Source organism: Penicillium angulare (genome assembly GCF_028827245.1).
Source record: "Penicillium angulare strain IBT 27051 chromosome Unknown utg000004l_segment0_segment0, whole genome shotgun sequence".
NCBI classification, from domain to species: domain Eukaryota; kingdom Fungi; phylum Ascomycota; class Eurotiomycetes; order Eurotiales; family Aspergillaceae; genus Penicillium; species Penicillium angulare.
Window position 1 is genome coordinate 3,282,248 of NW_026623163.1, and position 16,091 is coordinate 3,298,338.

The 16,091-nt window shown below is 45.2% G+C and overlaps 6 protein-coding genes across 6 annotated transcripts; 5 read left to right on the forward strand and 1 right to left on the reverse strand.

The window, feature by feature from the left end:
- Nucleotides 1–121: 121 nt before the first annotated feature.
- On the forward strand, nucleotides 122–935 carry N7478_005171 (uncharacterized protein; the record flags this gene model as incomplete). The annotated part of the gene is made up of 2 exons (XM_056921385.1): nucleotides 122–572; nucleotides 640–935. 2 exons carry the CDS (start codon nucleotides 122–124, stop codon nucleotides 933–935), a joined length of 747 nt encoding a protein of 248 aa, XP_056779422.1.
- Nucleotides 936–1,844: 909 nt separating this feature from the next.
- Nucleotides 1,845–3,752, forward strand: N7478_005172 (uncharacterized protein; the record flags this gene model as incomplete). Its single annotated transcript, XM_056921386.1, has 1 exon — nucleotides 1,845–3,752. One exon carries the CDS (start codon nucleotides 1,845–1,847, stop codon nucleotides 3,750–3,752), a length of 1,908 nt encoding a protein of 635 aa, XP_056779423.1.
- A 3,172-nt stretch (nucleotides 3,753–6,924) lies between these two features.
- Nucleotides 6,925–7,209, forward strand: N7478_005173 (uncharacterized protein; the record flags this gene model as incomplete). Its single annotated transcript, XM_056921387.1, has 1 exon — nucleotides 6,925–7,209. One exon carries the CDS (start codon nucleotides 6,925–6,927, stop codon nucleotides 7,207–7,209), a length of 285 nt encoding a protein of 94 aa, XP_056779424.1.
- A 1,268-nt stretch (nucleotides 7,210–8,477) lies between these two features.
- On the forward strand, nucleotides 8,478–11,261 carry N7478_005174 (uncharacterized protein; the record flags this gene model as incomplete). Its single annotated transcript, XM_056921388.1, has 3 exons — nucleotides 8,478–10,399; nucleotides 10,461–10,574; nucleotides 10,625–11,261. 3 exons carry the CDS (start codon nucleotides 8,478–8,480, stop codon nucleotides 11,259–11,261), a joined length of 2,673 nt encoding a protein of 890 aa, XP_056779425.1.
- A 756-nt stretch (nucleotides 11,262–12,017) lies between these two features.
- Nucleotides 12,018–12,350, forward strand: N7478_005175 (uncharacterized protein; the record flags this gene model as incomplete). Its single annotated transcript, XM_056921389.1, has 1 exon — nucleotides 12,018–12,350. The coding sequence occupies one exon, from the start codon at nucleotides 12,018–12,020 to the stop codon at nucleotides 12,348–12,350; it is 333 nt and encodes a 110-aa protein (XP_056779426.1).
- Nucleotides 12,351–13,289: 939 nt separating this feature from the next.
- On the reverse strand, nucleotides 13,290–13,769 carry N7478_005176 (uncharacterized protein; the record flags this gene model as incomplete). Its single annotated transcript, XM_056921390.1, has 1 exon — nucleotides 13,290–13,769. One exon carries the CDS (start codon nucleotides 13,767–13,769, stop codon nucleotides 13,290–13,292), a length of 480 nt encoding a protein of 159 aa, XP_056779427.1.
- Between the last annotated feature and the right edge of the window lie 2,322 nt (nucleotides 13,770–16,091).

The window sequence follows — 16,091 nt, forward strand, 5'->3', positions numbered from 1 at the left end:
TTCTGGCATGATTCACCAAGGGCTTTTGGAGGTAGAGAAATTTCTGTCAACAGGAGTGCTGCTATCGCCACTTCCATGGCTAGTTAGAATTATAAGCAGTCTTCCCGGCTTGCCAGTCCCGATGCAGGGTCTTAGAAGCTTCGCAACACTTAGTCTTACCGAGCGCAAGGCTGCCAAGATAGAGTCCCCGGATGTGTTGTCTTATGTGTTCCGAGGCAAAAAAACCTTGACTCCCGAAGAAGAAATCGAGGATACCATGATGCTGCAGATTGCCGCTGGTGACACGACTCTTTCTGCCTTGACCTTCTGCATGTATCATCTTGCGATCAATCCAGAAATCCAACTCGCTCTTCGCAGGGAAATTGAGAATCATGCAGATGCTACCAAGTTGACCTTTGAAGCAATTCAAGATCTTCCGTTGCTGGAAAGCGTCATTAATGAGACCCTCCGAGTTCATCCAGCCGTTCCATCTGGTTTACCACGCTTGGTTCCTCCAGAGGGCCTCTACATTGAAGGTACATATATCCCTGGTAATACCACCGTCAGCTGTCCGACCTGGACTATTCAACATAGTAAGTTTAGCCAATCCATATTTGTCGTCTTTATTCATATATCCCAACGAGTCATTAATTTTATTAGGTCCCGAGAACTTCGCCGACCCAAATACCTGGAATCCATTCCGCTGGATCAAACCTTTCGAAACCCATAACCCGAAAGCTTTCATTCCATTTAGTGTGGGGCCATTCAACTGTGTAGGTAAAGCCTTTGCTTATATGGAGATGAAGCAAGTCCTTGCAAGGATGGTGACTACCTTTGAATTCCAGCTAGGTTCAGCGGAAGATGGAACCAGGTTAATCAACGAAAGTCAAGACCACACAGCCATGTCTTGTGCCCCCTTGTGGTTGAAGATGAAGACAATAGTTAGGGAACAGTAGTTGTGTATGAAAACGTGAAATATGAGAGGTTGATTTTACACTATATGAATTATTTTGATCAATATCCTCTACCTCTCCAGATCTTCAGTGCGAGATCTTCAGATAAAAGTTGTGTTGATCTAGTATATCGGTTTCATCCAGTTTTAGGTATGCTCCATACAAGGCTCATGCTGGGGGGAACTTCGGTTGTTTCCGTTTGAGTTGAGACTGGGAATATGATCCTTGAGGGGTGTTTGGCCCAACACATTAACAATAGGGCATCCGGACATGCGCATGCCTGTAATACTATCTAGTAATTCAAAACATATATGACCCTTCACTCAGGCATACCATTTGTCGCAGCTATGCTGAAGCCAGGGCACATGAAGCCAGCCAGTTATAATAATCAAGATAAATGCATTTGTATAACTGTGTAAGGTTGAGACTTGCACGGTAACTTAGCGCAGAATAAATCTAACCGCCAGGTCCGGGCTCCATGCTCACAACCAGGGCTTCTACTTAAGTTCAAAAAAAAAAGAAAAAAACTATACAACAGTCAGGATTTGCACATAGTCACCCACCATACTAACTGACCGGCATATAACTTAAGTACAGCTAAGCGGATAGGAAGCCCTGTTCTCCACACCCTGTGGTCTTATTTACTGGATTTCTTACAGAAAGAAAATATATAGAGACAATGTGCGCTTGACTGAACCCTAGAGTCGTGGCTGCAAATTCAGGGGTGCCCCAGCCACCCATCAGGTAGGATAAACTTTGCCACTTGTGGCCTCTATCGAGTACCGTACATAGTCTCAGGCCCACACTGCTGACAGGTTCAACATCAACAAATTATCCCCGCCAGGACGACTGGCGATTAGTCCTGTGAATCCAATACCTGGATTCACCTCAGCAATGTCTCTATATATAAAAATGCCCCTCCTGCAGAACCAGATCCGCCTGCTGACTCTTTGTCCGCCGAAGGATCATCAAGATAGCCTCATCCATTGCAAGCTTGAAGTCGTGGATCTACTTGCCAATACTCCAAATGAGTCGTTCTATGCTGTTTCATATACATGGGGTGCGCCAGCTGTATACGGAAGATTCAAAAAGATGACCAGCGAACTCAACTGCCCCATTATCTGCAACGGGGAATCTATCTGCGTAACTGAGAATCTAGTTTCTTTCCTTGAGCGTGTTCAAAAGACACCATCTTTGTCGGACAGACAGTTCTGGGTCGATGTTCTCTGCATTTGTCAGGAGGATATAGATGAGCGAACTAGTCAAATCATGTTGATGGGTCGTATATACAGCTCAGCCGAAAGGGTTGTTCTGTGGATGGGTGAGGAAGACTCATTTACCAGCATAGCGTTTGCAGGATTGCAGAGAATCTCCGATCTTGTCACAAACAACGCCCTCATTGAAAGCCCAGCATACCTTCGTGGAGGTGTTGATCACTTAGGGCTACATGTCTCGGACAAAGAAGCATTCCTGAGCATTGGTAAGTTCTTCCAAAGATGTTACTTCAACCGAGCTTGGACGATCCAGGAAGTCATTCTTGGGAAAGAAGTCAAGGTGTTGTGTGGTGGGAAAGTCATTGACTGGGACGTGCTGGTGGTGGCATCTCGGTTCTTTTCACAGACAGGCTGGAACACATTCTTCAGCGCCTTGTCGACTCACTTTTCCGAAGAACCCCCATTGCCATCATACAGCCATGTGCCTGTTATCCTTAATTCTATCAGACGTGATCTTCCTCGTCAACATTGGACTACAAATCTGTTGTACGCATTGCACAGATCTCGGGACTTCAAGTCCAGTGATCTGCGGGATAAAGTGTACAGCCTCCTTGGTTTGGTCGAACAATCTGTCAAAGGCAAGGCTCTTCTAACACCTGTATACGGCGCTAGAGAGGTTGCTACAACCTATATCAATGTAGCCATCCAACTTCTACAGGATGGCGAAGACCTCTTTCTACTATCATGTATAGAGGGCGAGCTTTTTCAACGTGTCAAGAACCTGCCATCCTGGGTACCTGACTGGACTTGCGGAAAATCGACGGGGCTGTTGATTATTGGATATGGGCGGTATTCAGCATCCGGGAATACTACTCAACGGCCTCTTATTGATCATTCAGCTTTGAAGTTGTCACTCAGAGGCAAAGTGATTGATACGGTAACTCTGGTCGGGGAGGCAAAACACGAAGTCCTCGATGGTCAACCATTCACAAAATGGCTCGAGATACTCGAATCCCTACCCCCGTGGTATCTTGATATCCCTCAAGATGCGGGGGGTGAGTCAAGACTGGACGCTTTCTGGAGAACTCTTCTTAGGAATACCACAGGGAGGCCCCCCAAATTGATACCCACGTGCAACATTGAGCTTCGGAGGTCATTTGAAGTATGGATTAGAGAGAAGACAAAGAGCTCACCTCCCACCTCTGAATGGGAAAATTTGAGAACATGCTTTTCGAAGCTGGTTCAGTCTAATGAGATGGGAGCAACCACGGAGGAATTTGAATCACCCAACAGCGCTGATGATACCGACTTTGGGATAAGACTCGCTTGGGCTAAGCATCTCAGACTTTTCAGAACCAAGAGCGGATATCTAGGACTTGGATCTGAATGTGTTCGAGAAGGAGATTCAGTTTGGATTATACCATCTTCTCGTGTGCCGCTAATTCTCAGACCCGTCAGAGGAACTGACCCAAGCTTACAACGCTACCGACTTGTCGGTGGTACTTATCTGCATGGTACCATGCAAGGTGAGAAGATATGTCCCTATTGTAGTGGAAGAAGCGAGGATAAACTTGAATCACAGTGGGAATCAATCACAATAGAGTGAAGCATCATGTTAGACAGTGTGGGAGTAATACAGGCTACATTTCTCTCTCAGTGCACGCAACGATGCCATTTATAACATGTGTCAAGAATTCTCCTTCCTGTAATTGTAGATGCTCACATCCTTCTTGGCTTTTCATGTTATCAATGAAGTTATCGAACTCCCTTTCAATAAAACGAGCCAAATCATGATCATCCCGAGCTTCCAGCAAACGCAAAGTATTTCCTTTCAGCTCTTTGCTCGGGTATAACAAGAAGAATTTAAGACCGTATGATACAAGGCTCTGCCGTACCAGCCTATGAGTTCCTATCAATAAAATTTCTTTTCTAGAAACTCGGCTTAATATGTCTTGCAAGTAGTTTTGCGGGAACTCAGGGTTCCTGTCCCCAGTGGACAGCTTGGAGTATGATGACGTGTCCAAATCAACCAGGGTGTATCCGTCAATGGTTGCAGACGTTTTTGCTAGAGTCGTCTTTCCAGTTGCTGGGAATCCAGATACAATGATCGCTTGTTGCGTCGCCATAACTAATTTGCCGATCTTCAAGTGAGGGTGTGAAATACCGAGGGCGTTCTCTTTACTCAAGATAGAGCTAGCATTCAAATATTAGTTCTTATCGAGAGAAGTCCCACAACTTAATCAAAGCAGTGAAATTCGTCAAACTCACAATTATGTAAACGTGGCCGACCAGAATGTTAGCATCTCGCAGAAGACGCGCAACAGCATGTAATGAAGTGTCTTTGGTTTTCGTTCATTTTAAGAAATCTTCTCTCCAGATAAAATTGATAAATTCTATAAATAAAATGACAGCTGTCAAGCTGGGCAGGTGTCAGCATTATCAAATCCCGATGGAGCCACGTTGAACCTATCGATAACTCTGAATTCCATCTAGTAAAGACGATTCTACACATACCAATCCGTATTGAGCGTCATAAGACGGCTTAAAGTGGATACAGCCCCTCATAGCACCTTAATCCGCCAATCAAAATACGCACTCGGCTTAAATACCCATACATGTACGAAGCACAGCAGCTCCCGCCCCTGCACCTTTCTTCCGTCCTGCACCAAGTCAGTTTCATCTACTCTACTGCCGATGTAAGTCTCCGAAAAGATATCAGGCTGTCTCCAAATTTGTATATTTCACATTCTTAAAAGAAAGGTCTCTTCATTTGCAGCATGGCCGCACAGCTTTTCGAATTGCAAACAATCTTGTCCTAAAATCTGTAGATCTCAACTCTCACGAAGCCCAATAACTTCGTTTTATTGCAACTGATATGACGATTCCCGTACCAAAGGCTGATAATGCGTGTTATTATTGCGGTCGTTTCACGTCAATCGTGATAGATTACATGCCTTGCTGGAAAGCGACTTGATGAAGCTTGAGATGCTTTGGATCCTGGTCAAAAACTCTCCACTGCCGATAAACTTGACTCCTATATGAACCGACTGCGCTGTCTGAAGGGTGAAAGTATCGGGGCTGTTCGAAAATGCTATCATCGAACGGTTTTTAACAATCGAAGGCGGCCCATTTTATTCAGAATGACATTTCAATGAGTCTATCCTGGGGGAAATTGTCACGGTGAAGTCAGCACCAGATTCACTACGGCATTATGCTAAATTTGCACTCACGGATAACCACGAGATTTCTTTCACTCGTTATGATTTAGCCCCGCAAAATATCCATGTTGAGGGCGGCCACTTCACCGGTATCCTCGACTGGGAATATGCTTGTCGGTATGTATCAATCTCAAGTGCTAGAGTACACTCTGGCTCTTCGAGAGCATTTAATTTAAACATTTGAGCCCGATGTCCGGCTGGCCAGAATATCTTTTTCCTATCATCTCACTCAAATATGAGAAAGAATATACTGGGTTGTTTTTTTTCTCGTATGCTTGATAAGCCTCTAGTGTCAGTTGCAGCGATCAAGTGCGAGAATTCGCACCCTATGCATTAATCACGGGACCATGTACTATGCAATTTTTGTTTAGTATAGTATATGCCAAACTTTCACGGTTGGGAAGTGACGTCTTAGTCGCACAGGCCCCAACAAAACAATGTGGGAAAAGAAACTTGATTGTTCTAGCAAGCCTGGAAGGGAGCCTTCACTCGCGATCCTTCAACCGCAATCCGGGCTCAGGGAGTTACCTCAGTTAAGTAGTGCCCAATGTCGATCTGCCAACAGAAAAATCTTAAATGAACATATGCACAGCAGTGAATCCTGCCTTTGTAGAAACCGGTTTCTCAATGGAATAAGTCACTATTTAGATAGTACCACTTGAACTAGATAATTCAAAGCTCAATATGCCGACTGTGTAGGTTCCGACCCTTGATGTTTAAGATGCATGCTTCTTTCAAGAGCTCTGGTCACGTCAGCCAGGGTTTGCTATCTCAAATACGCATTTCAATCAAATTGAGAGTTTACTGGCTATCTATAATGATTACGAAGCCAATTGCCATGTGTGTCAGTCCTTGCAGCCTCTCGATAGATTAACGGAATTGGTAAGACTTTGGAAATCGTACTACTATAAAAGTAATAGTATCTTTAGCTGCTGTGGGTTTAACATGGATACGGGCCCAATAGGACTATCTGGTGGTCAACCCACTCAAGATTCTCAGCTTCGGTCAACCTATTCCGTTCTGCTGACTTTGCGGTTTTTGGAAGGTTTCTCAAAGATCGCCTTTTTGACTCCACATGGATTGCCATCAATGTTTATGTATTTGAAACGGATAATGAGTTTGATCACAGTCATAATAGTAGACTTGGCATGTATCCACTTTGGCTGTTTGGGTACCCTCGCAATCCTAGCTCATATTCAGTGCGCAGTCGTTACTCCTTTCATGGATGGAAACGTGGTAGTGGAGGACACTTCTTTACACCAACACGCTTGAAAAATGCCTCAGTCACGCGAACAGACCATGATCGGGCACTGGGGGTAGAACAACGTTGCACTCTGGGCACCTGGGGGATCCAATGGTCGTGTGAAGTTCATATCCACACGCTCCTATATAAAGGTCCCCAACATCGCCTTCGTTCTCTGGAATATCAGCTTCGAACATTGAGCCAATTCAAACCTTTCGATAAGAAGATATCCCAAGTCAAACATGTGGGGACATTTTTCCCTTGGAAAGGCCTTTTTCTTTCATAGATACTAATTTACGGAGTTATTAGTCTTCAAAATGCGCTCATTCATCCTATCCGGTGCCATGCTCCTGGCTACTCTCGTCAACGTGTTTAATGCAGCCGCACTCGACACCCGGGCTCAAGATTCTCAGTGGGCCAGCTTCTGCAATGACGACGCCTGCAGTGACAGCTGCGGAGAATGGGTTGCTGTGACAAGCGCCGGCTGTCTTAATGAGTCAGGCCGGGGCTCCTTCAAGATCAAGGGAGCCGCCTACACCCACGTCGCTTTAATTAAGTCCTCAGGAGCGGGCTGCCCATGTCAAACCTTCTCACGATCGTGATCTACTGACAATGCTCTGGCGTCTCCTCATCCCCCCTCCACTGCCGCAAAATCAACGCCGCCGGCGATCCAGTGTGTCATCTAGAGAAGGTTTGCGGACAGAGTAGCGCAGTCTCCGCAGTCAGTCAAGCAGAGCTTACTAATATCTCCCGGTCAAATGTTTGTAGTGGTATCGCACCATGAGACTAGACTCATTATGGGCGATTTGAGCGACCTGTGCAGCGGGAAAACACAAAATTCAAGCCAATCAGGATTTAGTATTTTTACTGCCTAGCTCACCACTACTAGTATCTATAATATAAACTTATTAACTTCATATATAGTATAACTACAGTAAATTATAGAGTCCTAATAACTCCAGCTCAATGGAAGAATATCGATATAATATCTATATAACTATGGAGCATAGCGTTTCTAAGAAAGCCAAGGCCGTCCATCGTGTGATATGTATGAACTAGTGTAAAAAATCGAAAAGGATAGTAACTTTATGTGTATTTACCTATAAGTATCAAAGACGGAAAAAGAAAGAAGGGAGGAAAGCTCTCTTACGTTATTGTACAGAAAGGAGAGAACGGGGGGGGTTGTAGGTTATGTGATAAGCACATGACCTAGCAACCTCAATATCTTCTACAAATGTAAGAAACTGAAAATTTGAAAGGGAGAACGGAGAACGGAGAATTAAAACATGCTGTAACAGTCAAGGGACCCTCTCTGTTCCCTAAAGGTACAATCCCTGCTCCCCTGAGGACCCTTAGGCTCCACCTTATCCGTCCCGATATCAAAGTATAGGGTAAAAAGATAGATATTAGAGAATAGATGTGGGATTATTTATCAGCATAAGCATTATGCTTCTTTCCTTTTTTGATGGTCGATTTGCCTCCCTAGTCCAATATCACACGCCCCTTGAATCAAATCTTCGTCGGGGTGTATTCAATCTAATATTTAATCTTGAGGAAGCAAGGAACTTGGCCAATTTAACCGAATTAATGTCTCAACGGGATTTGCATCATGTAAAATCAATGCGGGGCACAACTACAAACAGCAAAAGTCCGCAGTAATGCAACGTTGCGGAGTGAGTGTGGGGTAAAGATCAGCAGTCCGGTTAAAACCTTCATTTATTTCACTCAGAACATAAGCTGCTTCGAGAATATACAGCAATTGATCATTTAGCCGTTGACTTGCAGATCTTGACATACTAGTATATAGATCTCCTTCTGTAGGGACAAAAAATGTCAACAAAACAGTTGCCATCAAACGCGAGTCGTGAGGATGTGGTCGCATGGGCTTGCATTCGCCCTCTGCGTCTTGATAGCTTATGGTCAAGATGACAGCCTTGGCCTTGGTGATGGATACTTAAACTTTTCAACTTCCAACTTTGACTTGAAGCTAGTCAAGGACTCTCAAGTTCTTGCTTCCCTGAAACCAGCAGGTGATACTTTTGACTTCCTGCCTTTCGACTATATTTCTTACAGAGCAGAGAACGGTCAGTATCACAATGGCGACGTCACATACCGTTATCGTCTGTCCGGAGCAACAAAATGGCTTTCAGGCGATTCAGCACAGGACCGAAAAGCTGTAGGCAGTGTTGAATCAAGTTCATTGGCTGCCGCAGATCTCAAGGCGACACTACCAACAGACTCACCAATTCAAGTTACGCGAGAATGGCTCGACTTTGATGGTGACCTGGGATTGAAGTTTACCCTTACCAATAAAGGAAGCAAAAGCCTAGAGATTGGCAGTCTGGGTTTCCCGACCGAGTTCAATAGCATATTCACGAACCGCACGGCTGAAGACATGGCTGCGAAATGTTCGCTAACCGATCCTTACATTGGGATGGATGCAGGATATCTGCAAATCACACCGACTTCAGGTACAGGTGCTGCACTAATTGTTACACCTCTTGTCAACACTAGCACTGGCTTGGAAGCTTGGAGGAACCTGAATGAACTCAATACCGTTCCATGTGAATATGGAAGTCAGACATTTGAAGGTTTCTATGAGTGGCAGGTACATACAAAGGCTTATGCCGAAAATGAATGGTCTGGGGTCACGCCTTGGAACCCGCCCAGCTCACAAATATTGGAGTCTGGGGATTCCACGACATATGGGCTCCGATTCTCTATTGTCAAAGATGGGATACGAGGAATTCAAGAAGCAGTACGGTCTACCAATACTCCTATGACAATTGGTGTACCGGGATATGTTGTTCCAAGCGACCTGACAGCACAGTTGCATGTTTTCTATTCGGACATTGCCAAAATTGAATCAGAGGATAATGCCTTCGAAATCAAACAAGACTCAAGCGGCATAGTAACTCTGGTACCTACCGGCTCAGTCTGGGGTCGAACAAGGGTGACCATTACATACTCTGACAAAAAAGTTCAAACAGTCCATTATTTTATTACAGACTCTGCTCCGGGGGTTATTAAAAAACTTGGTCAATTCAGTACTACATCGATGTGGTTCAATGATACGAGCGACCCATTCAAACGAGGTCCCTCAATCATAACTTGGGATGATTTGGTTCAAACCCAAGTTCTCCAAGAACCACGAGTCTGGATATCTGGGCTGAGTGATGAAGGTGGTGTTATTTATCTATCTACTGCAATGAAGCAATCTGGTCTTGCAGACGAGTCCGAAATTGCAAAGCTGGAACAATTTGCTTCAGAGACCCTGTCGACAACGATCCAAAACTCAGACTTTACTGTTCGCAAGAGTATATTCTTCTATCAACCCGGCCAGGTTCCCGGATATCAATACGACTCTTCAATTGACTGGACATACTCGTGGAACAAAGATGCATCTTATGCTACAGATCGTGCGTACGACTATGTTCATGTTCTTGGCGCCTATTGGGCTCTTTATCGTGCGGGAAGATACAACGATTCTCTCCTTAAGATCAACACATGGCAGTGGTATCTCAGTCAAGCATACAACACTACTATCACTTGCTTTGCGACAGACTTGTCTGCAGATGGTAACATCGGCTACTCCCGCCTAGGCTTGATGGGAGAGACTGTTGTTGGCGAGGTACTTACTGACTTGCAGCGAGAGGGTTGGACGGATGAAGCGAATGCTGTCATAGCTTCTATGAAGCTTCGGGCTAATGCATGGAACTCGGAAGATGTTCCTTACGGTAGCGAGATGGCCTGGGATTCTACAGGTCAAGAGGGAGTTTACTATTGGAGCAAGTAAGAACTTTTCCACCTTAAACTTGACTGTACTCCTTCTAATAACATCACTTCCGTCCAGTTACTTTAATCTCACCAGCACGGCAACGAAGACCATCAACAGTATCATTGGGTATATGCCGACTGTATCTCATTGGGGATGGAATGGGAATGCTCGACGCTACTGGGATTTCTTGTAAGATTTCCTGTGACTTCATTGAAGACCATGACTGATTGATTTATTAGGTATGGCGGAAAGTTAGAACGAATCGAGCGCATGATACACCACTATGGGTCTGGTCTGAATGCTCTTCCCCTCCTCTCCCAGTTCCGCCAAAGTCCCAATGACACTTATCTTCTTCGGGTGGGATACGGCGGGATCACTGGTCCTCTAACAAATATCCGACAAGACGGATCTATGTACAACGCCTTCCATTCGTATCCCGATACACTTCGGGGCGATTACTACTCTGGAGATTACGGCCCAAACTTCCTTGGAATGATGCTCGGATCTGGCTGCTATATTGCTGATGATCCAGATCTAGGTCTGGTGACGTATGGTGGTAACATGGATCAGTCAGGTAGCTCTATTACGGTCCAACCTCGCGATGCTTTGCGTCAGAGAGTATATATTGCTCAGATGGGTGTATATGTTACTATTAGCACTGGGCAAATTTCGGAGTTCTCATTCGATTCCTCCGGTGCAACATCTCTTCGATTGAGCATTGTTCCTGGTCCAGCTAAAGCCTCTACTGCTGTTGTTTGGGTTGAAACTCCTGGAACAACAGACAACTATGGAATCGCGAATGGTAAAAAGCTAAGAGATGGCTGGAGTATTGATCTGAACAGTGGGAAAGTTAGCGTGACAGTTTCTAAGCTGTGATTTAAGAGGTCTCATATGAAAGAAATTTCAGTTTTCTTGAATTTCTATTCGCGGATGTGTACACTTTAAGATGAAGTTCGACCCTTTGTTACTTACACGCACGCTGGGGATCCCTGAGCAAGTAATTCCAGAGATTTAATCCCTTCGGATTTTCTAACGAAGTTATGAAGCCAATCAAATTCCCAACGACAGTGGCGTTCAAATTGCGTTGAAATCAAGTTCCGACTACTTATTTAAGTATCTTATTGTTGGGATTACAAGGTAAAAGTGGCGGCTATAATCGAACCAATTAATTGATTTTCTCGGGGTCTAGGCAAACTACTTCAGGGAGAGTGGCGACTATGCAGGTCGACAGCTTTCATGGCTCTCGGTCGGGACCAAAGTACCATGCGATGTTCAAAGTACTATATGATGTAAAATGAGAGAATCATCGTGATCCATGTTCAGTCCCGATCGGGTTATTTTCCGCAGCGCAAATCTGTGATTCGAGTGCCATCAAATGTGACTTGAGACTCATATAGACCACTAAGAGGCTCTGCTATGTGCAGGGGTAGTTGCACAGTTGACATATCAATTTCGAAAGAATACCGGGGCAACTGATCCCCGCATTCCAACCACCTTCTCGCCAAGATGACAGTCACTAGAACATGATATTCTGAAACATCATTAGCTTGAACTTGCCTACAGTAAGTCAACTTGGCCTTGAGCGCTATATATGAGAAAACCTAAAACTGATTGTCAGTAGAAGTAGTTAACATGGGTGAACAAAAGCCTCGCCGAGTTCTTGTCGTCGTCTCAAACAAGAACCCACTATGGGAGCAGGCTTGGTCTGCTTCAGAGGATAAGTGCAAAGCTGCACTTGAAATCCTCAAGAGTAACCATTTACTGGAACACGTTGACCCAGCTGGTATACGGCTACTAGCAAAGACCAACTGGGTAATACGCGTGTTCATTGTATTCGACATTGCGAATGCTTCCTATGATCCTGCTACGGGTCATTTGCCGGAGCAAAACAACCTGTTTCGATTGTTTATCTCAGTGGGACAGTCAAAGCTTATCCAGCAGGCCCTCCGGTACAGAGCAGGGTGAACCATGAAATTGCCCAAATTCACAATTCAAACGGCATCGGCAGTGTCCCGCCTTTTGTTACGGATTATGGCCTTGGGCCACCAACATATTATAATCCGCGAGACCCATCACTGCTTTAAACTTAACATAGCATCTTAAAAGGATTCTTGGGTAGAATCAAGTAATTCCTTGAACTTTTTTCCCAGACGCCACTCGTGGCTCCCGGGAAAGTCTGCCAGTCTTTCCGCTATGAAATCAATCAGACGTATCTCTCAACACAGCCAGCTCTCTTGTATCGTGAACATTGCGGGGTCGCGTCTAATTGGCTGGAAACACTGTTGCAATAACATGGTTGATTGGCTGGTATTTTGCCACAATTCGAGGTGTCTAATCATATACCTGCCCGTAAATTTTCCAATTCTTGAACATGTGCCATTCGTAGTTTGTACTTCATTCCTACGTAGTGTCACTTCTTTTTTCTTGTTTCATTCAAAGTTGGCAACTTCGATCGTTTCGTTGAAAATGGAGTCCGAGATGCTCCGACAGTCGAATGGGGGTTCCTAAAAGAGAAGGCTCTGTGACGATCATTATCTGAGTCACAATTCCAAAGGAGTCAGATCATGGGGATAGAAATAAGATCTGGGGTTAAGAAGGATTCATGACGTAGAGAAAGTCATTCAAAACATTGGAATTTACTGATGAACACTAGTGGCTACTACTTATGCGCGAAGCTGTATTAGGATAAACCATGATTTGACCAGCAAAAAAAAATTCGTCATTTTTGAATTAAGGATATAGAGTATATACAGAAATCCCGGTTTGTCTATCATAAGAGTCATCATCACATCATCAAGTCGTAAGGTCGGTTTTGAAGGTATCGCAGGAAAAGTCGGTCGCGTAGAGGGGAGTGGACAAATTTTTGGTAGGTGGCGAGGTATAGTGGAAGTAGCCTTAGTCCGACTAAGCAGCGATAGGTTGAACTGAAACCGCACAAAGATCTTTGGCGATTCCATCCGCAGGCAGGTACTCAGATGATGTGACAAGGGGCTCTTTATCTTCGGGTGTAATTTGAACGGTGACAAAGGTACTTTGTGACTTTTGTTGGGGCTTGATTACCTCCTTCTTGTGCTCGAAATCATCTTCGGATTCAGACTCGGACTCTTCAAACTCGAAAGAGCTGATGCGAGATTTCATATCATTTTCGGTCCAGAGGACGGTGCCACAGTGAATGCGGAAGTGGGCCACGCAGCGGCGAAGGTCTGGGTCGGGAGCAGTGGCTTCACGGGCCAATTTCTCCTTGGAGATGACTGTGAGCTTGTATGGGAGGGCGTTGCGGTTTGCCATGGGGGGCCAACGTTTTCTGACGTTCTTTTGGAAATTCGGTAGTGAAGGTCTTGGAGACGGTGTAGCGGGTGTGTTGATGCCGATGGCAACAGTCATCCTGGGGACGACGGGATTATGTAGATATTCGGTGGTTGGTAGAATGTGGTGAATTGGGTTTAATTAATCCGAGTGACAGATAGCACGTATAGAATTGTATGTGATTATGCAATGGTTGAAGCAGGTCAAGGTCAAGGAGGGGGGAAGGGAGAGAATGGTGAAGGGCAGGACGAGGAGGAGTTTTATACGAGACGGACAGATCTGCAGAGCTACGGGGAACCCTGGCGAAGGAACAAGCCCACAAGCCCACGATGGGCCCAAAAAGATTCGAGAGTTTGGGTCACCAGACAAATTCCCCACCAAGACACATCCGGATACCCGTTCTAGACCATGGCCCAGTCTCTCGACGAGTCTCCATGGCGTACGCGCTAGCCAATCTCTTCTACATATGCTTTGTTGTGTTGTAGAGTTCGCAATCCTGTTCTTTGACCTCTACCCCTCGAACGCCTCCAAAGTAAAGCAATAGAAATCAAGATTTACGTGTATGCCCTCCTGTCTTGCAAGGAGTACTTGCATTTCCGGCCGGAAAAGGCAATCTGAGTAATTTTGGACGGACTCACGATGTTGGGGGGCAAAACGTCTCTACGATCCCTCGAGCTGTGGGTCTAAAGTGGATGCGCCCCAGTTTTATTGATCAGACGATGCTTCGAAAAATTTTCTGGTGGGGACCCTTCGTAGCTTATCTTCCTTCGCGCCGACTTATTCATCTGAATTCAGCCGAGAATAGAACAGTCGCACGGCGAAAAATCCTATGCACACTCACGATCTCTACGGGTTACCGAATATGGAAGGCCGAGCCACCTCAACATCGTGAACTCTTCACATGTACATAAAGTACGTAGCACCGTGCACCAGGAAAATTGAAACAGCGAAGCAGCAAAACAGGTTCTAGTTTCACTCAAGCCAAGGCGTATCGTTAGTTTCTTTTTTAGCAAGGAATTGATGGAGTCACCGAGAAGTCTTTCAGTCAACGACAGAATCCATATTCCGGACTTAGAACCATGGTTTTGCACTTTTTTTCCTTCTTCTCTTCTTCTTCTTCTTCTTAACCAACCAACTTTTGCCCCTGAAAATCTGTGGCGGTGACTCAGCATTCTTGGCAGACACTCACCTACTGTATCGAGCGTTGCCGTGGAAGTATGTGCAGTTCCACTATATACAGAGGTTCCACGATGAGTTCCACCACCCATTTCTACGCCCTCCATTATTTGCACATCTTCAAAATTTTTGTGGTTCTGGCACTGCCTTCCTCTCCACATGCTAATTCCCCCCCATGTCGCAATTCGCACTGTTTCCAGAATCTTCAATCCTCTCTGCAATGTACATACACACTTATCACTGTGAAACTTCCCCCGCCCCCCATGGATGTCGCCACCTCCAACCAACACTGTAAACAACCGCCCCGATGGCCTAAATAGGAAATTTTGTGACTATCGTGAGATGTCGTGGCCCCAAAATCTGCAGCGTATGGCTCAGATGATCTTCCTTCACCGCTTGGTAAGAAACTCGGGCGAGACGCCTTCGACCCCACTTCGCTGTGCTGTCCGCCGTCCGCAAACGGGTCTACGGATCCGAAATCCGCACCTTGACTAATGTCATTGACTATTGATACTCGCTGTACGCGCTGTCTTCGTCCAATATTTAAGTCAGACACTCTGATCCTGTCCCGACTTAGGCCTAGGGGCCAATATCTATGGATGATAGGTCTGTCGGGGTGGATTTCATTTCCATGTTTATCCCCAAATTAAAGAAGAAATATCTGGAGACAAATCCACCTGATCAACACCCCTTCGCTCATGATCGACAAAGGATTCAGACCCTTGCTAGCAACTCAGACCACCAACAACTCAGACTACCAAAATTAATAAAGCAAATATAATGAAAGACTTCAATTAAAAGACTGAGTCGTTCCAGAACTATGCAAAACCCCATTCACGGGGTCATATCTCTCGTTAAGCTCTACTAGCGATCTGCAAGATGTTGCTGGTATTGTCTTGGCACCACACCTGGTCCGAGAATCAAGAGCACATGAACTATAACTACCGCGCGGGCCTTTTTATATACAACCTCTCGTATAATTCCGACAATCCCGGTTCTTTTTAGCCTTGGAGCGGTTTTCTACCACCGATGCACGTCGGAGTTGACAATTTACTTTTCTAAAGTATTGGTGTCCGAGGAAAAAGGGGGGCGTGGAGTCACGCGAAGATTCAAGAGCCTCTGATGTTCTACATCGCCATGTCAATATGTGGGGTATCCTTGAGCGTCCCTTGGTGTCAGTACCACGAATCCACGACATGGTGGCAATTCGACTCCAACTTCACT